Here is a 21703-nt window from a genome sequence, read left to right on the forward strand (position 1 = left end):
AGAACACTTCATCTATTGATTGGGACCGCTGGCCGGCCGGCACTCTATCAACGTCGGGCCCGTGCTTTTCAGCACCGAGGAAGCCTTTAGAAATTCACTAATCTCCCATTTTTCTGGAAATTCAAGATTGACTTTGGGTGGACTGCTTCTTTATTGGACCGTACATTCGGATTTACTTATTCCATCTCAAATTGTACGTAGGTAAAGTGATTTCCATCGATATGCACTGCTAGCTAAGGAATGAGCTATTACGCCATCCTGCACTCAAAAACGTTTGTCAGATCGAGAAGTCTGTCAAAGTTTATGCTTGGTTTCAATGTATGTGAAATCACTAGTCCTCAAAAGGAAAAATATTTTCTTGAACGGAAAAGTTTGGTGAGTCAGGTTTGGCGCAGTGGTACTTTCATCTCATTCAGCACTGTGACGGGATGAATCCCACCGGTTTATATTCCCTGTTTTCTGGAATTTTCCCTGAAGTGTCCTTAAGTCCAGGGTTTCCGACCTCTTGAAATCAACTCTGTTTTTAGTCGTCTTCTCCATCTAGGTTTTTTCAGGCTTCCAGGCTACAGTCATGTTCACTTTTGATTAACTCTCTTACAGGATTTAGGGTTATTTTAACTTGACTGAAGGACAATCCAGACATTTTTTTGATGCATTGTTTCAGACTTTTAGCCTTTTTGCGTCGACCGCAAACGCCTCCTACCCCCCCCCCCCCCCACACACACACACACACACCATACCCCGAAAAAATATTGAACTCTAACACTCTAGACATCGGCTCGAGAGACGCAAATTGGTTATCCTATAAATGAAGATGCAAGAATGGCATTAAAAGTACATTGCGCTTAGCTTACGCCTATAGTACTCGACCATGCACCCTCAGTAATTAATCACCAATCGGGATCAATTAACTAAATGTTTTTGCACCAGGGCGAAACAATGAGAAACACTCACCCTTGGTTGCCGTTGGCTTTTTTTTTGCCCGCTGATCTCCCGGCCCATAACTGTTTTGCACGTAATGAAAATATTTAAAAAGCATCAGATCGATACGACAAGCTACTGAGACTTAATCCTACTGTGAGCGCGAACGATCACACTCCTTGTAGTAATGGGATGATGGACTTTTACATGACATGATGTCATTAGTAATTAGAAGTACCACTTTTTAAATAAGCACTAACAATTAATGTATACTGTCGACGGAACGTTTAGAGGCTTCCAGCGAGAGTGAGGTGACCGAAAATTGTTTGTTTTTAAATTACAGTCTTTTAAATACCTCGTGCGCACTGTCGTACCTAATTGGGATGCTGGCGGCATCCTACATCTTTGATCGGTCATTGGCTATACGTTTGTGTGGCCTGGGTTATGGCGAAAAGCTACCCACACATTAATTTTTAGATTTATATATTTCAGGTCCATCCAGTCAGTAAGCAGTTTGCAGCAGTCTTACTTTTTTTCAATAACTATTTGGTTAGAGAAAAGATACAAATATTTTTCATATTCCTCTTTAAACTCCTTTTCCCCACCCAATGGGTTTATAGCCCAACATAAGAATTACAGGTGATGAAAAGGAAAACAATGCATGCAAAAGAAAAGGAAGCACATTATTATCAAAATATATTTTATCCTGGAAACGTATGACATGTCGGCTGTACGTAGTAGGCCTAATAATAATTTGACAGTTGAGGTTACAGAGAGGGTGTTGTAAATAGCGCCCTCTGCATTTTAGCGTTGTCTGGCCTGACAACTTTAAACTTCAAATTTTCGTTAGTGGGGCCGTCGGTCCAATGGAGGAATTTTGCAACATCCTGAAAATCACCGAGAGTCCAGTGAAATGGCTAATCAATTAATTAGTACCCTCACTTTCAACCAATCAGAGCCACGAAAGGTCACTCGCTTGACACTTGTTAGAATCCATCGAGTTGTTGGCTGTGATTCACTGGTTCACTCGGATGTACGTTCAAACTACGTACTGTGCATGGTAGAGTCACCAGCGAGAAGTCAAGGTTGTCTGTCAGCTACTGCATGCAAGCAGCGCGCGATATTGATTACAAGTACTGTGTTTACGTCTGCACATTTTGACGTGCGGACGTGTTAGATTTCTCCTCATTTCCCCCAAACTGTCAGCGCTTTACTTGGCTGAAGGGATGGCACATGACATGTGCAGACGGACTGTTTTCCTCGGGGCCCAGAAATGCCCTCAGTATATCATAGACAACGTCGCAATTCCAGAGATTTCAGCAGGTCAAGTTCTTGCCAAAATTCGACTGGCAACGATATGTGGTTCCGATGTGCACACGATGCAAGGCAAGCGAATTGAGGAAACTCCCAGGTAAGTACATGTACTGTACATTACATCATAGAGCAAGGATGTACATAATGTATACGGTTCATAGGGCGACTGTGCAGTTGCGGCAACAAGAATTTCATGTGTTGTAACGAGGAAAATATCTCTGTGTAAATTTAATACCGTACCGAAATTATTTTGATCCCTTTTGTTTTATTAAAAAAAAAAAAAAAAGATAGTGGATATTTTGCCGGAGGTAATGACGGCAAACTAACGATTACTAAAGGTTTGCCGGCGGCAATCCATATCAACAGAGGGCGCTGTACTCTTTAAAATAGGGCTGAATTATAACATGTATTAAATTCCCACCAAAAGTTGTGTAGCACGTTTGGTGTAATGGTTAAGCAAAGGCTCTAGTAAGCGGGATGACTCGCGTTCGATTCCGACCGCACCACATTTTAAAGTTTTTTTTCTCATCCCCAAATAAATAAGAATATTCTTCTTGTATTAAATTTTAAATGTCTCAAACATTTTTTGCAGAATATTACATTTTCTTTTTCAGATTTGTGGCTCTGGAGGATTTTTTTAAAAAGGGAAATAAAGTCCGAAATTATAAAATGGTCTGAATCCCATCTTGTGAATATGAGGTAACAACGATAATTTTGGCATGGAGCCAGACTAAAACTTGTCACCGGAAAATGTTTAAGTGCAAAAAAAACAGTAACTGCGCATGTTCAGTGCATATCCGGCAAACTAACGTTTACTAAAGGTTTGCCGTCTCCGGCAAAATATACACTGCCAAAAAAAAAAATCAAAACCACATGTAATGTAACAACGATGACGACAGCAAGATGCAAAAAAAAAAAAAAAAAAAAAAATTATTAAAAAAGTTAAACAATAAAAAAAGGCAATGTATATTTCATTATTTGACCATGAACCGAGTCCCCGATTGTTTTTGTGGATTTTTTTAGAAATTTTACCAGCATGACAGTTGACACTGAACATATGTGCAGTCTGGTTATACGCTTACATTTAGTTACAATTACATTGTCAATTTGCCATTGTGACTTTGTATTCACGAGATGGGAATCAGACCTAATTCAGTTTCAGACTTTATTTTCCTCAAAAAAAAATGCTCCAGAGCCACGAATCAGGAAAATAAAAAAATTAAATATCTGGCACTTAAATGTAGTATTCGATTTCAAATAAACAAGGAAGACTATTGTGACACTGACAGGTCTATTGCTCGTAAAGAAATGTGCCAAATAGAGCTGGGAGAGGGGGGATGTTTGTGTTAAATTTGGGTTTAACCCAGACCCGTGAACGTGTCGTCAGAGTTTACAATTACAAGCCACTTTCACGGGTCTGTACATTACTAGAGATCTCGCTAACTCGCTGTACAAAGTGAAGCCTGCTGGCGCATCCATATGTTGTGCGCAAACCTATGGTAAACTCGAAATTTAGTACGGATTAAGTACGGCTATTTGTATGTATTCTATATTCTGTTTGTATTCTATAGGCCTACCGGTGCATTATCGAAGCCGATACTCCCAAAGCCAAAACGCACTTGTCCTAGTAAATGAGTATTTCATTTTGCTCTGCGCATACGACGCAAACGCTTGCGGGTATGCGCTGTGACATCTGATTTTTGCCGTCATACTTGTAGAAAATGCGCTGACGTTGTTCGCGTATGTTGTACTTGCGTGTTGCATTTTGAGTACATTATTCAAAACTCATTTCATTTAATTTCATTAAGTTCTACAAACATGCACATAAAATATGAATTCATAATGCCTGGCTTCAAAGTATCTCCAGCGCCGCGGGGAATGAGGTTCAGTGTAACGCTCTAGTAATATACATGTAGCTCTATGGTTTGAACCAAAACACAATAGGCCTATAGTTTAGTCATGTGATAAGTGTAAAACTACATAGGCTTTGCCCTCCATAATGTAATCACTTACATCATCAAAATTGAGGTCAAAGGTCATCTAGGGGTCAAATGAGGACGTTCGCTCATACCCCCCGCCCTGCAAACAGGTCGCTGGGAAGGGCTGACGAATTAACGCTCTGATTGGATAGATTTTGCGTGACCCTTGACCTGCAAGTCATCACGACCACGACTACGACTGAGTCGTTTATAATTCTGTTGTTCCCATTCATTAATGCCCTTTTTTTTCGTTGAAAAGCATAATAATGTAGGAAAATCTGTAAAACTTATCTGTTTTGTAAATTTTCGACTCCCGTCAGTACATGTAGCTCATGCTCCATTTCGAATTCACGTAAGGTCAAAATGCATCATTCGACGCTCAAAATTTGTCCACATGGTCCGCAATGAAAAAGAAATCACATCCGGTATGGTGTGTATGCGTTTCTATGGCAAATTCTCGGATAGCATTTGCGCGCATTGGCTAACTCTGGTCTTAAACAGCTGCAGCCAGATGCTTTATACACAGGTCATGATAAATAACCCAGAATGCCATCCCCACTTCCTTCACAAGATTCTGTGAAGCTCATCAGACCTTCCCAGCACCCTGTTTGCAGGGCGGGGGGTACGAGCGAAATGAGGACGAGGTTGATTTTGGTTGTGTTCTTATTCCTCCATGGGTAAACTGAAAAGTGTGCCAACTAACTGACTGTATAAATTATACTGCCAGCATGCCAGGTGGATCACGCAAGTTTAACTTGCGGTATTTTTTTAGAATTAAAATACACATTTCCAGAATCGAGAACTTCTTATTTGAGCCCTGTCACAGTTAAATATAATGTGACATTTTAATTAAAGGAGACGAAATGATGTGTTGAGTTACCAAGAAATTTCACAATTTATCAGAGCCACATCATACATTACATACACGTACCCTTAAAAAAGTCTAACACAATGTAAACTGTGCATGTTTTGGATTAACTTACAATATTTACTATTCCAACAAATGATCAAAATATTTGCTCGTCAAATATCTGCATCCAAAAAATGTGCGCAGAGTCCGACACATGTTTGCTTGCCCATTAGGGTGTGGGTTTTTGTCTGTGGCAAAACGGAAATGTAGGACATGTTTATTCTGTGTCTGTGAGCAAAGTCCAAGTTGGTGTGATCAAGTGATTTACTATGCAAACAAGCAGATATTATAAATAAAAAATCCCATCCCTCATCCCTGATCACTGTCACTTTGAACTTGTCAGATGTCAAATTTGAGCAAAGCAAAGATTTTTTTTTATTAATGCATGAGTTCCAAACAAAAACACACACATGTGCGTACTTGTATGTACACACATTGCACATGTACTGTAGTTGAATTTGAAGTGAAGTTTTAGAATTGAATTCAAGATTGAAAAATAAATCATTTGTTTACTGTGACTAAGGGTTTCCATTTATGCAACATAAATCAGGCAAAAAAATTAAATACTGATAGAACAGGAGCGGTGAACAATAATTTGATTACATATTGAAGAATATTTTGACATTCCGTTTGCAGCCACAGCGCATACAAAAAACATACAGCCACGATCAATATATACATCATGAAATGCTGCCTGTATGCCAAATGGTGGAGGCTTTCCATTTGAAAGGATGCACAATGGACCGGGAACAGCTTGTTGGAATATTTTTCCCCTCACTATTGGAAATCAAGGCCAAACATAACACTGGATAAATATAGACCAGGAAATGTCAATTCTGGGGAAATTGGGGCACACACACAAAGAACTAGTGAGTAAAAATCATGCATGTAAGTCAGTCAGATGTGGGGCTCCAGACCAGATAATTAATACAATCATACTTTGAGAGTTAAAAGATGATTACAGTATCAGCATCACTGTCAAACAGAGGATCAGTTGTATATTGGTAGTGATCGAAAGGCCTTATGACTGAATGATATCTCCTCTGCATAATGTGCAATACACAATGCCATTATCATGTACTGTACCGGTACATATGTAACCTATTTGAAAATTGGGACTATAGCAAGCTAATTAAATTATCATGCAATCCAGCATGCATTAATAATCAAACCTTCCCTAGTATTTTAAAACTACGGCTATTAATCCAGGGTTGAAAGCTTCAATTTGGCAATCATTTTCCTATGGAATCTGAAAAAAAATGTATTTTTGAGAATTACAGTGTACCAGTTTGAGAAGAAAATTCCAGATTTTGAAGTCAATTTTATTTTTGTGTGATGTATACTTGAATAAAAGTATTAGACAAATATTGAATTTAATACTTAAATAAACAAAGTTAATGTTAGCGATAAAATTTTGTTTGCTGTAATAAGAGCTAAAAGAGAAAAGTTTTTAACTCTGTTTGCAGGTAGAATCAACTGCATGGAACACATCATTTGGCAGAGGTGAAAACAGAGTTTTATTGTTGAGATTAAAAAGAATTTTAACAAGACTAAAGATCATCACAAATGACAGTGAAATTTGAAATAAAAAAAAGCTTGGGTTTCCACCACAAAGTAACAGTTGAACAATACCACAAGACATAACAACAAGACCACAAATTTGAAATAAATCATTAGGCCACACTTAATTTCTCTCCGGTGAATTAATCCTCTGTTAGTGCCTTAAGTAGACTATAAATTCATTAAATAAATGTCCTTAAAACATGAAAAGTTTAGTGTTTTTATACTATTTTGATAATGCTAAATGAAATGTGAATATTTATAAAATAGCTAGGCAATTGGATATCTCAAGAATAAAATCCTGTAAATTTTTCAATTTTTTTTACAACTTTTTATATTGATAACTTTTATGTTACACAATAAAGAAATAGGTAAAACCACCCCCTTCCCAAACAAGAAGAAGAAATGTTAAACTGTACACGCATGCATTCAGAAATGTTTGAAATTGAAGTGATATTGTGTATTTGTGTATCAGATTAACCTACTCTTTATGCCAGTGCACGTCAGCATTTATCAGCCTGCTGTTCCATCTAGATTTCCAGATAAATTGCATTAAAATTGCAATTAATGGCCCATCCTCACCTGGGGCTGCTGTTGAGTGGTCTGCAGTGCAGCATGGCGTAAATTTATGTGGCCGCAGGTTAAACTCAAAACGAAACAGTTCTATTGAAAGGCACTCAGAACTCTTTACTTGTGCTAATTCTCATCAGGTGCATTTGTCGTACCCAGTAGGCTGTTGTATTCAGTTCAGAACATCTTTGAGCAACATTATCCATAGTCAAGTCACTTGGGTCGAGACCAAGTCACGAGTCATTTGCAGTACATTGTGTTTTAACCCTAACAATAGAGGCATTTTTGCCAGGATGCAACCTCAATCCTGCAAAATCGTCGAACTGTCTCCATGTAGAAATTGCATACAGCCTCATTCCAGCAAAATCCTGTTATTTCTTGAATCTTGTCTGATCCTGGGAGGGGTACCGGCCAGGTGACCACTGCCTCAATCCTGCAAATCCTCCAGCAATCACTGTCAATATGTTGAGGCAAAGCCAGTGACATCCTGGAGCACCTGCGGGTGATTTTCAAGTATAATCCAGGCCTAAATTTATGCATGGCTGAGCATAAAGTAACAACACAAGGTGTGTGGCCCAAGACCTTGACACAGTGCATCCTACAATCAGCCACACATTTTTGCCATAGCTTTAATCCTGCAAAATCCTCCATTTTGCTAAGAGGATCTTGGAGGATTTGGGAAAGTTAGGATTGTAGGTGATTTATGGTACCAAAAATATGGGACTTACTAGTAAATTGTTATGGAGTCATAATAGTCAGGTCAGAGAGTCCAGCTCTTTTGCCAATGTCACGGTGACTTGAGTCGAGTCCAAGTCACCGAAATTGTGACTACGGACTAACAGTCTGAGTCCTGGACTGAGTCCTACAACACTGCTACAGAGCTTTTTTTTCAGCCAGTATGGATTTATGAAATAAAGAAGAAAAAAAGCTTTGCAGTTTGAATTGAAAATGATGCAGAGATGAGATTGTCAATTAAAAAAAAAGTCTGAAAATTGAATGCAAGGTCTGAAAGATGCATTTTACTGTATCCTGATAATGTCTTTCTCTCAGATTCAAAAAGTCGGATTGCACTTTTCAGGCAAAAGTCTGAAAAATCTCATGCCTGATGATGGTCAACAGGGCCTTTAAAAACTTACATTTTCATTGTTTTTGCTGAAAAATGACAACTTGTTCATTAGCCTACGTGCCCAGTTGGTTTTTCATTTCATGCAACATCAATACTTATCCTCCAAAAACCCTCAAAATCCACCAGGAGGATTTGGAAGATTTAGAAGAATTGAGGGAGGTAGAAGAGACATGCACTTTTAATACGGCTTGTTGCTCCCTTAAAGGCATAGGCCTATACAAAGACTTTGCTGCTGATTTGTAAATCAGTGGAGGATTTTTTGAGGATTCAGGTTTCTTGGAAAATTGCTTCGGGAGTTGGGGTAGATTAACGGTCTATTTCAACATTTGCTCAGTGTAAGAAAATAAAGAACTCTAAATATGGAACTGTGTTTAAGTGTTTAACCCTGAGTCTGTAAGTCTGAAAGGGAGATATTGTTGTCAACCGATCTCAATCTCTCACCGCCAAAAATATTCTTCTTACATTTCTTGATACGTCTTTCTTATAAAGAAAATAATTCTGTCTCACTCTTCACACATATTTTTTCAAGGGATTGAGACAACAAAACGCTTCTTGAAATTAGACATTTTCCCCCTGATTTCACGAAACCATTCTAGGCAGTGCTGAATTCATCCATCCATTTTCTTTTCTCATTTCTATAACAAAAAAATCTGTATATTTTCTGCATTAATTTATTTTCTCATTAAGGGATTTCTTTCCCCCAGCTTCAGCATTGGCATGTTATGTAATCATTCCTCATGTTTCAACCAGTGTTGCTCCTAGTTGCTAAAAAAAAAAATACTTCTTCGCTTTGTTTCCAGCATCCTTGGGCACGAAGGAGTGGCAGAAATTGTCCATGATGAGAGGCGTAACCATGGCAACCTGAGCCCCGGCGACCGCATCACGTTCTCTGTGATGGACAGCTGTGGCGAATGTGAAAGATGCACACAGGGACTGACTCAGAAGTGTGCCAAGCTCTTTAAGGTAGAGGGGGAAATCAGACATAACATCAGTTCTTTTTTTAGGTCAATCTGTTGAAGCAAAAATCCTGAAAGACTTTCTTGTTAATTGTAAATGTGTAGCTTTGTGTAGACAATTGGATAGGAGCCCCTCCAAGGTGAATCCATGTATAGTATATGGCAGATAGGTGATGGGAGTGTGCCTTTGTTGATGATACAGTCAGAGTAGGCCTATGTCATGAGAAAGATATTTGGCTATAGGGCCATCGCAGATTTGTCCTTTGAAAAAAATATAGGTAGAATAACAAGCAATGGCAGCCATTTTGAAAATTTTGAAAATTGCTTGTTTTGACCTATATTTTGTCAAAGGAAAAATTTGCGATGACCCTATAGCCAGATATGTTTCCTTAGACATACTCTGACTGTGTGCCAAATGCCATGCTTGTATCATCAAAGGCACAATTCCCCCAAATATTTCCCCTATCTGCCCCACTCCATATTGATCAGGGGTATTCTACAATTGCTGAGATACCCTAGGGTATATCGCCATTGGAATTTAAGACAGAAAGTTACCGTTAATAAAATCATTTAGAAAGCTGTCCATTTTGTTTTCATCCTCGCCTAGTATGGCCATTCCTCGATACATGTGCGGACAGGCCTCAGTGGTTGCTACGCTTCGCACATCGTTCTTCACGAAGGCACTCGCATCGTCAAACTACCGGAAAATGTCACTGACAAAATGGCCGCCCCCATCAACTGTGCCTTAGCAACCATGGTGAATGCAATGGGCAGTTTTGAGCACAAGAGGGCCTCACAGAAGAGTGTTCTTGTTCAGGTGAGTCAAGCAGGAACCTTGAATCCTAGGGGAAGTTTGGGGAAAGGGTCAGTGTAAACGTAATGATCTTTTATGAGAATGACCAAGATATCAAATGTCACGCACAGCCAGCAACTTCATTAACATCACACCAATATGTACTTGTATCATACAAGTTTCATCAAATTCATTGAAGTTTTTTTTTTTAATGCTCGTGAATTGATATTGAAACATGTGAGAATCCCCCCATTGGCTTTTGAAACCACTGGGTGAAATGTTGTATGTTACACTGGTTCATGACCCAGTGTAAGTTCATGTTAGCAGTTTTTATGTTGAATTTCACCCGCTGAAAATCACTCAAAATGGTGTGCCTGTTCAGTTGTGTAACACTCATCTTGTGGCATATCCAGAGATGAGGGGGTGGGGTTTGGGTTAATTTTAATTTGCCAAGATTGTGCCAATTAACATTGATTTTTAGGTTTTCATCACCGCCCGCCTCGATTTTCACTCCCGCCCCGATTTTTAATATTTTACATGTTTTCTGAAAGTGTGTTTTAGTCCCTCCAAAAAAGTGTATTTCCCAGACAAGTTTCTCACCAAATCCACAGGCATGGTCACACTGATTTGCATGCAAACATTGTGCACATACTGAGGTGTTTATGCATGCCATATCCGGTTCGTTTAATTTGTCATCTTAACTTAACCATGGGTACTTCACACGATGTACCGGTAACATAGCTCGATGGAACCGGAAGCTAATGCAACTTGAGTGTTTATCCAATGGGCGCTATCCCTATAACAGTCCTGAATCCTCCAATTTCAATATAATTTTGCACATCCCCTAGAGAGTTAGGTATAATGAGTGGTGCGTGCGCGTGCATATGACTTTTTACTAACGAACCAGATAGCGCACTAGCGGTCGTCAAGCTGTAATGTTGTGGCTCCCGACTAATAATGATAACGTTTCCAGCATAACAATTCGTGCGATGTGTTGATGTATTTATAACGACAACTAACAGCCATTCAATCATCCCCCAGTGAATACGAACGGATCGAGTCTGCGCCGCCCAAATACGGCTGTTTATTGTCGTTAACATAGCACATAGCGCAAATTTATTATGCTAATGTATACGTCATCGTATAGTCGGGCACCGTGACGAGTTTATGTGGTATTGATACGACAACACTCTAGACACCAAACAGTGAGCGCGTGTTGTACGGTACTACTCATGGTCGTAAAGTTTTTAAAGTTCAAAGTTTGACATCTAGCTGGCAAGGCTAGGGTAGGCCAATTGTTGCGTTGTTGTTTGTTTGTTTGTTTGTTAGGGTGTTTGTAGGGGTGTTGGGGTTTTTGTTTGTTTGTTTGTTTGTTTGTTTGTTTGTTTGTTTGTTTGAACCCTGCATCATGCCTTTCGTAATCGCCTACATAATCGATTACATGTGGAGTAAAGGTTTTCATGCCATGGTTTGGGATTAATAATAATAATAATCGGCATTTAAGAATGCTCTTATTAGTAAACTAAATCACAGCGCTTACAGTATTATTATTACCCCTGATCATTGGGCCAATTAAACATTCCAAATACCATCTCAGCTCCCTGGGGAGTATACAGCACGATGCTGCCTGTTAGGTGCAAGCAAGCTTATTCAATCACAATAACCATCTCTGCCCTCACAGGTACCCATTTACTCCTGGGTGGAGAGTAGCAATGAGTGACAAAGTGCCTTGCTCAAGGGCGCACGCACCATGACCCCGGCTGGACTCAAACCCACAACCCGCAGCTTTACCCACAGACCACGAATCCAGTGCCCTTATCCACGAGGCCACAGCACTCCTCCCAGGGATTTTGTGTTGTTTTTCCATGAAGAAGGGTATTCAGTGGAACTCAGGTGGTGATGATCGTGAGACTACGACTGTTTCTAGTGAAGTTTAAATAAAGTATCCTCAACATTGGCTGAACATGTGCATATTGTCTGAATTTTTTGTACTCAGTCAACTGTAAACCTAGTCTGCTATAAACTGTGAGGTTCATTACCCTTTCTAAAGTCTAGACACAATCCCTAGGTCATTAAACAGCTGACTGGTACTTAATATTTTAGTAGTTTTCATGTTTGTTGTGTCTTCTTTTAGCTTTAGTACCATGTATCTGACGTTGTCCCCTCAATTCACTTTGAATGTGAAAAAGTGGAATTCATAAAATATAAATTCCCCTCCCGACCAATTTTTTTTAAATCTTAGAGTGATGAAAACCTAAAAATCAATGTGATTGGCCTTACATGTACTTTTTTTCTTTCTTTTCTTCTTGCATATTGTGGTGCACTCACTGAATGAGTTATGTGTTGTAATATGCAAATTTAACAGTTGTTCTTTTTTTAATCTGCTTGGCATGTACATGTAACTGCTTTTCTTATGCAGGAAGGAAATCAATGGATTTAACAGGTACAATATAATTCTACTATCAAACCATCTGAGAAACATAATGTGTTTGTTTTGTTTTGTTCCTTTTGTTTTTAACTAACATGTACGCGTACGTCACCATGCATTTAATTTATTTTAATGCAGCGCTCAAGTACACATGATCCTACAATTCTTAAGATAGAAGGAAAATGAAATAAAATGAAAAATATTCTCTGGAAAAATAGTCCTATTTGTTTTTATCCTGTATGTCAATACAATGGCCTTGACTATTGGAGTGATATGTGCCCTTCAAGAAATGTTCATTACAATATGTATTTTCATTCCCGCTGCTTTAAAATCGATTGCAAAATTCCTCCCTACATCAGTGACATGTCAGCGCATGGTACAAATTCCCTCTCCTGCTGAATATTGCTGAAACAGTAGTCTGTGGCCTTGTGAATTGACTCTGAAATTTTCACTGTAAGAACAGCAGGCATTGGCATTGAAGCTTGAAAATCATCACCAGTGACGCAAGCGGTAAACGAGTTAGGCCAGTCACGTGCGGCGAAGGAGATGTAAAAATTTAACTTGAAGGCTTTCTACTTCTCGCCATCAGAAAATGGATGCATGAAATGACTTGATTAGATTCTCAACATTAGATGTCTAAAAATAGCAGTCAAATGTCATTATCGTGTAGATTTTTACCGATAAAAAGGTGCAATGTGAGATCCTTATAATGGAATGGAAATGGCCAAGTGACTGGAAAAAAGTGAGAGAAATTAAAGTATGACCCGATGCGTTGGAATATCATCAAGCCATCTGTCATGCTGCAAAACTCAAAGTAATATTGGCAGATTAAAGAGCAAATATATTTCTTTTCCCAGGTTTACAGTTAAACAAAAAAAAATGAGAAACAAATCTACCAATGTTTCTGAATTAACCACACAATACATGAGAAAACAGATTTTTGAGGGTATTTGTGTCTCCTGGCAATGGGCAGAGCAGAGCATACTGTCCGAAACGTTGAGTTTCTCTCGGTTCTTTCCAGAACCTCACAAATTCACAGAAGAGATTTGTCACATGGTGCTACCGTAAAGCTTGATCTTATAACTACCTTTAAGCTTCAATGTGGAAACCTTCGAATCTTATCTGATATTTGTGTTTCCCCCAAGAAAACAACCCTAAATGTAGACATCATCAAGAAAATGAATTGCTTACCAACTCCTGCAGACAAAAAGTAAAAGAAAGAATGGGTTTGATACATAGCTCTGGAAAGACAGGGTGAGCAAACTTTGTGTTGATTTACCTGAAACACAAAGATCATGAAGAATCACAAGTGGCATGATTCACTGTAGATTTTGGTCTACATGACTTCAAAGACTAAAGAAACCGTATTAGATCTGTGCAGAGCACATTTTATCTGCCCAGCAGCTCTGCAAAATGTGAGCTGTTGGTTTCAACTGAGTGACTATTTTGTTAAAAACAAATAATTAATTGAAGACACACTGTTGATTCTCAAAATTGCTGTGGTGTTTACCCAATACTTACCAGATTTGGTTTCCTCTTTTTGTTGTTATAAATTTGCTGTCGTTTCCGTTTCTGTTGTCTTTGGTCGTGTATGATTTTCAACTTTATTTTATGTTTATTCTTGTACGTTTTGTAAATGTTGAGCATTTAAAAATATACATTAAATCTATTTTTTATTTTGTGATCCTTTTTTTATTGTAAAGACTTTGTTTTCTGTTTTGACCCCACATGTTTTGTTTAACTTTGTATTGTTTTAAACATTTAAAGTGAGTTGAGGTGACTAATTAACACTTGTTTATGACTGCCTTGATAATTGACCTATTTTCTTTCACACAAAGGTAGTTCTGCAGTTGTGACACGTTTGCTGAAATATTGATAATTCAAAAATTACAACGAATCGTGGAATTCCCTGATGTTTTTTTTTTATCTCTCACACAGGGTGCAGGGCTGTTAGGGATCTATGCCTGTGCCTTACTACACGATGCTGGCTTTGGCAAGATTTACTGCTCAGATCCCAAGCCCAACAGATTGAAGATGGTCCCGCTGTTCGGGGGAAGCCCAATTCAGTCTGGTAAGTTGCTGTCTAAGGACTTTTCACACTTAAGTTTTGCCTGCCAATGACGTAACTAGGGTTAAACTTCCAGGGGGGCACCTGGGGTACACAATTTAACATTTTTTTTAAAGGGGGCAGTAAAACTGTTTGCTCAGTTCAAGATTTCAAATGGGAAGGGGGGGGGGGGGGCACCCGGGGGGCACGGAAATACGCTGGTGGGGTATTGGGGGGGGGGGGGAGGTTCCCGATCATGGGTTGAGGAAGGCCATTCTCACATGTATACTGGTTTGAACATGGGTTGCCCATAATTTCTGATTTTCTACCCGTGTAGAACATCTGAACCCTGGTACCACCAGAGCTGAATTTTACCTGTATAGAGCACTGCAACCATGTACATGTACCCCCGTAGAAGCAGTGTGTGATTCTTTTAGTATGAAAGGCCTTGCCAACATTTTGGGGTCGGACCCAGGTTAAATACAAAGTTTTGGACAGTACAAAAAGTCTCTGAAATCGTGATTTTTATTATTTTTTAGTTACTATCAATGTTTAAGAGTAAAGCAAATTTCCAGTTGAGAAAAGCTACTATTTTTAAAAGTTTTGGCATCTGCATGCATGTTTATGGAATTGTTGACTGCATATGTGACTGGTTGTTTTTTCCAGTTTGTTCATCAAAATCATCATTTCTGTGAATGAACCCTGAAACTGTAGGTATTAAAGATGTCATTCATGACAAAAAAATGAAAAATCACATTTTGACAAAATGTTCACCCTCTCAATGTAGAGCAGGCCATTACACGACAATGCACAGCGCGACTTAAATACTTTTTTTGTGGAGCCGGTCACATATGGTTCTTGACTTGGAAGTTACCTCCTCCCTGGTGTGTATGTTACAAGATCTGGCTGCTTTGCCAGCCGCAGAGTGGCCTTTCGCAAACCCTTCTATTCAAATCTAATTAGAGTACCATTCATGGGAATGAATACAAAATTAAATTGACTCAATATAATGGTTGTGACGTGCTCAGGTCCACAATGTGTGTCATGGCAACTCGCCCCCTCTCAATGAAAGCAGTATGTTAATGTTGAGTGCGGTGTATTATTTTCTGTGATATTTGTCAGAACAGTCTGAAATCCAGTATTTCTTTTTAAAATAAAATAAACAAAATGAGAAAGTCCCTTGAAACTGTCTTATATATAATTTTTATAAGTTTTTGGACTGTTGTTCACTTGATGGTACATTTAAATCTATGAGTCTGTCACAGTCCTGGAGACATCTGCAGGTCCATGCTTGATGCGAAATCAAAAGCGAAGCAAATAGAATGACGTCAACAATTCAAGTACCACTATGATGTTCATGGTTACCCTAATGAATTTGATTCGCTCCGAAATTCACGTAAAGTTGGAACCGGCTTTAAGAGTTCTTTTGGGTTTTTTTTTTTTTGCGGAGGGGATTTATCAAATGTTACTTAAAGCATGCATGATGATTCATCCCATTTTCTGTAACTGTTCTGCAGGGAAAGAATGTGAAGTCCTTCAGGATGGTGAAATTGACATTGTGATTGAGGTCAGTATGATTCTGGAAGGTGTCGTCCGTGGAAAAAGGACTGCAGAGTATTTGCATGTTTTTTTTTCTCAAATTATAATCTTTGTGGTTTTTTATCGGAGCATTTGTAGATGGCTCAGCTTCTTCCTGAATGTCCCTTCTAACTGACCACAATTTTGGTTTCTGTAATGTTTGAAGGACAATTCGAGAACTTGAGACGAAAAAATGCTACTTTTGTGTGGACTTTAGCTGACATGATTGGCTTGTCACAACTGACTCACAGTGACCCAAAATTCCTGAATATTTGGGCCCTAGCCATTTCCAGACTTGGAAAGTAAAGTGTTGTTGGAGTGGATGTACATTTGTACTTGTACACAGTTTTTTTTCCTCTAATGTGCATGTTACATCTTTCTTGTCTTTACTTAGCAGACTTGATGTATTCTTGAAGCAATGTGCTTGTCAATTTGAAATATGCTTCACTTCTGAAAATTGAAGACCAACATAAGTTTTGGGTTTGCAGTGAGGGCTTTGGGCCTTATTCACAAGTTGGCCATTTTGTTTTAGTTCCCTGAACATGTAACATTAATTCTATACTGTTGAGTGGGATGGCGCCAGACTATTTTTTGCAGGCATAATGCAGCCTTTTTTTACTGTCCTTATTTTTAATCTGGCTTTAAACATTAGGGAACGTTTAATTACAAATTTGAAATCATTCATTTTAGGCAGACTGGAATTAATTAGTAATTAACTTGCTTTCATTTCTCTACACAAGTTCCAAAAATGGAGATTTTACCTCACTCTCAATCCGAAATGGCCGATTCATGAATAAGGCCCATGGTATTAGACAAACAAACCATATTAAAAAAAAATTTTCCCATTACTGAATAAAAACCAATACATAAAGTGTCCATACATGTATACCAGTTCCTCAAATTTCATTTGCTCTTTTCCATAAAAAAATGAGCAATTAAACCGTAAACTTTTGTTATTCTAATTGTGATGATAAGACCGTTGTCTACAATTTGTATGTCAACAATATTGTTCAAATATCTCATTGCTTTGTCCCCCTGTAAGCCCCGCCCCATTAGGCACTAAGTGGTAAACTTAAACACGAGGGGGTAACTCTGTCAACAATTGTTCAGTACCTGTCACACATGTAGAATAAATGAGACTTAGGTTTTGCATGGTGGACATGATCAATGAATTAGAGTTTGTGGTAACACCATGTGAATGATATCTGTTTGTGAGTTGTGTGGTTTGAGAAGAACCAGTTGGTTCAATTCTTAAGTCTCATTTAACCTTGCTCTACATGGACCCTGTAACCAACCAAGTCAGGTCATTGAGCGTTCTTCCATCCGTCACGACGAACAGAGCATACACTGTTAGAAACGTCGAGTTAAACCAACTGGTTCTTCTCGGAACCACACAACTCTCAAAGATATATCATTTACATGGTGTTACGGCAAACCTCTGATTCATTGATCATGTAGCCTTGGTCAATGCTCTCGTCGTTATTCGTCCCGTACGCGGTCAATCGTCGGCATATATCCTCACGCGCTATGCACATGCATGTAAAATTACAGCGCGAACAGCGACCACATGCGGCCACTATTTTTTTATGCAAATCAGTTGAGGATGATCTCGAGCCTTGGTTCAATCGTCGGCAAAAGCTTATGTTTTTCTTTATTTTGCGCTGGATTTCTAGCGCACGACCTCGTATGCGAATACAGAGAAGTGTAGGCGGGGCTAATATGTGGAGTGTCCAATCACACCTTGGTAAATCCGGACGTCATCAAATTATTTGCAGCTATTCGCCTTTTGCGGACGTGACAGGAACCACAGTTTTTGTGCATTGGTGCCGTGTGCAGAGACACACAACGTGTACATTGTACGTGTATGCATTATGTACGGTGCCACGTTTCACTATGTAAGTTTCCACGCAACGATCGACCAATAAAAAAACGACATTTAAGGTCAGCTAAGGCTATTAACATAATGAGCACCACCCCCAAAACCTCACATGGACGATTGAACCAAGGCTCGAGATCGTCCTCAACTGATTTGCATAAAAAAGAGTGGCCGCATGAGGTCGCTGTTCGCGCTGTATTTTTACATGCATGTGCATAGTGCGTGAGGATATATGCCGACGATTGACCGCGTACGGGACGAATAACGACGAGAGCATTGACCAAGGCTATTGATCATGTGGAATAGATTGATACTTTTTATTGACATCTAGAAAACTTTGAAGTATAACCTATTCCATTGTTATTTTGTAGGTATGTGGTGTGGGTTCCGCCATAGCTCTAGGAATGCGACTCTTGAAACCGGGTGGGACCTACATTCTAGCGGGTCTTGTGCATCCGGACTCACTCCTGAATGTCACAGCAGAGAGTATCATCCGAAAGTGCCTGACAATCAAAGGTAATTTACAAATGGTTTGTGGTGACCAAGACCTAACTCAGGAACAAGCACCTGCTCAAAAGAGAAAGATGATCATGTACGTGCACTTCATTGTTGCCCTGTGCCCTGCAAGCGATGTTATTTTTCTCATCTGAGATAAGTTTGTGCAAATTCAGATGAAATTTGGCTGTACACACATAGCACCATACACAGTGTTTTTACCTTGTGTGGTACCCCCCCCCGAAGGAAAACAGTTGTAATGGACATTACAACAGTTGTCTGACCTTACCCCACATGGGATGTGCCAAAGAGGGATATTAGGAGAACATTGCGAGTACCCTGCAAATCCTAACTGTAAGGTGTCCACGCACCCAATCTTACGGATGGGGTTTATGGGGTGCTTGCATTTTTCTCCTTTTATCCGTCTTTGTTGGAATTTCCCTTGTGGGGTATTGTAAGACAAAGGCCGAATTGTTAGGCACCATATCGTCGCGTCAGTGCAACAAGGGGCATCTCCTAAAATGGCATAAACATACGTCTCCACAGGGCAATTTCTATAGAATCTCCACAAGATTTTCACGAAATAGATATATGTATTTTACTCACAAACTAGGAATTTCCAAGGTGGGTTGATTTGTCGCAAATGGAAGAGTTTTAGAAAAGGGATATATTTAGTCCGAATTTCAGCCAAGGAAATTAATTCTGGTTTAAATAAGAGCATTTTCAAACTTCACTTTCAAACTCGAAAACTTTACTACACGAGAACAAAGAAATGTCTCCACAAGAATACAAATTTCAGTATGTGTGTGCACATACATGCTCTGTCCACACAGTGGTGCTCATGAGTAGGCCACACATAACGGTACCATCAGTCTGTACAGAGTTGATCATCATATGAGTGACATAACATGAGACGGTATCATAACATAAGCTGTTGACTTTTCACAGGTCTTCTAGAAATCATACATAGCTGACAAAGGGGTTTCTTCTTTTGTTGTCACCGTAAATATTCCAAGTCATTTCAGACTTCACCATAGCAAATCTTGAAATCGTGCTAAGCTAGCCATTTCAAATTCTGAAATATTTCCAGTCATTTTTACAGGTGTGATATGTCTAAGAAAAATGCCCCCCTACCCCCGCCCCTCACCATTTGAGGAGGGAGCAGGAGGGAATTGCAATGATCCTTCTTTACTAAGTTTTTCAAATTTGTGTATGTGTGACAGGTGTCCACAATTACAGCCATCAACATCTAGATGAGGCAGTGGCATTTCTGTCTCGGACAGCCAGCAAGTACCCGTATGAGCAGCTGGTGGGCCCGGCGTTCTCTCTGAACCAATTTGAGTCTGCTGTGCAGGAGGCCATTCAGGGTCGCTTCTGGAGAATCGCCTTGAATCCAGCACTAATGGAATAATGGCCGTTGACTAGATACATGCAGTATATCGGTGGTGTGATAGCATTGGGTATAGCACTTGCGGGGGTGAGGGGGGGGGGGACATGGGCCTCCTTATTGGGGGCCATGTGTCTCCCAAACCAACCCCTTCTGTAGAAATTCCCCACCTCCAAAGATGGAGTAGATCTAGACAAAAGAGTTTTTGTGCATGTATATTTTAAAGCCAAGACTCACATGTAACTGTTCCCCTTTTGAATAGGAAAATTGAAATTGAACCAAAGTTACACTGCTGTAGTAGAGGTGATCGATATACATTTAAGAATGCATTTGAATTTTTAAGGTAATACCTGTTGATGAAAGCATGTACTTTTTTAAGGGGAAAAAAGAGGAAATTCAGTTGACTTGTGGAGAACTTTCACATCCTATCACCGCTTCATTGACAATAGGAGGCTCTAGTGCAACACACAAACAGAATCTTTTAGAGTGCATTCCATAACTTAAATGAGTGTATATGATTAATAGGATTATAGAATTTTCTCTTGCTCTATTTCATGAGTAGAATTTGTTAGTGGAATGATTAACGGGCTTTGAACACTTGGACTGTCATATTCTAGATTTACTGATGTAACTGTATTTTTATCTTAAATGTTATTGCACGCAGTTGCCTTCTTTGAGATTTTATGTACAATTTATGATTAAGTAAATTTGTGTATAAAGTCATCTGTATTTTCGTGTAAATATGCTTGTATACTGTTCCAAAGATTTGTCTTAGTATGTATATCCATAGGTGAAGATATATTTCTGTATTTGTCTATGAATAGCACAGATTTCGTAAAAAAGGTTTGTATGGACACTTAACGAGACAAGTAACATTATATATTTTGTACAAGTAGCACTTCAAAGTTGTACTTTCAATACTTATATTGATCATTTAATTACGATTCCATAGATCACCTTGCAATTTTTGTCTATTACACTATGCATGTTAAACAGTAATAAGTCTTTGGCTTACTTCGTTTCCTCATCACATGTCACATAAATGTATTGTCGGAGCTTGGAAATTAAATGGCTTGGTAAGACTAACATCAAAATTATGTAGTAAGTTTAATGCATGTATAAGTAGAACGTAAGAAGAAATCGCATCTTCCGTTTTTATCCACATGTTTCTGAATCACGCAATTTTTGTCTTGAGGTGTTGACGTTGTACTCGATGGTTTCACATGTTTTTCGTGGACGTTTACAATTCATGGATGTGCTTAATTAGTGGTGTTTGCATGCAAAGACCCAACCAAAAGAAAAATTATGCAAGGGGAAAAAGGAACACCGAAAATCATTGTGGCTCCTGACAAACATAAATTGCATTCATCAGCAGTCAGCAGTCATCATGTGGGTGTGTTTTGTTATGCTAATTCATTAACGATGAATGCACAACTACAGGTACTACATGTACGTACGGTCTACTGATAATTCCCCTGTTGAACAAAATGCACAGGCGCATATACTACAGTGCGGCGACGATCTATACCATCAGTCGAGTCAAATCATCACAGTCACGTCACTAGTTTATATGGGTTTTTTGCCGCAGTTCATTTCAAAAACTGTAATTCGACATTAAGACTGAATGACTATCATAGGGATGACCTGTGATGACTTGAGTAAACTGTGATAACTGGATATATATATCTGCATACTAGAATTTTATTCCAAATTAACGGCCGAATGATAATTTAATATCGCAATTAGAAATATTGTATTTACTT

General features: G+C 39.0%; 1 protein-coding gene across 1 annotated transcript; it reads left to right on the forward strand.

The window, feature by feature from the left end:
- Positions 1-1964: 1964 nt before the first annotated feature.
- On the forward strand, positions 1965-21231 carry LOC119741202 (L-threonine 3-dehydrogenase-like). The gene is made up of 7 exons (XM_038216930.1): positions 1965-2332; positions 9181-9343; positions 9944-10153; positions 14496-14628; positions 16122-16171; positions 18430-18574; positions 19777-21231. The coding sequence occupies exons 1-7, from the start codon at positions 2148-2150 to the stop codon at positions 19962-19964; spliced, it is 1074 nt and encodes a 357-aa protein (XP_038072858.1). The 5' UTR covers positions 1965-2147; the 3' UTR covers positions 19965-21231.
- The last annotated feature ends 472 nt before the right edge of the window (positions 21232-21703 follow it).

Source organism: Patiria miniata, unplaced genomic scaffold (assembly GCF_015706575.1).
Source record: "Patiria miniata isolate m_02_andy unplaced genomic scaffold, ASM1570657v1 HiC_scaffold_5, whole genome shotgun sequence".
In the NCBI taxonomy this organism is placed as follows: domain Eukaryota; kingdom Metazoa; phylum Echinodermata; class Asteroidea; order Valvatida; family Asterinidae; genus Patiria; species Patiria miniata.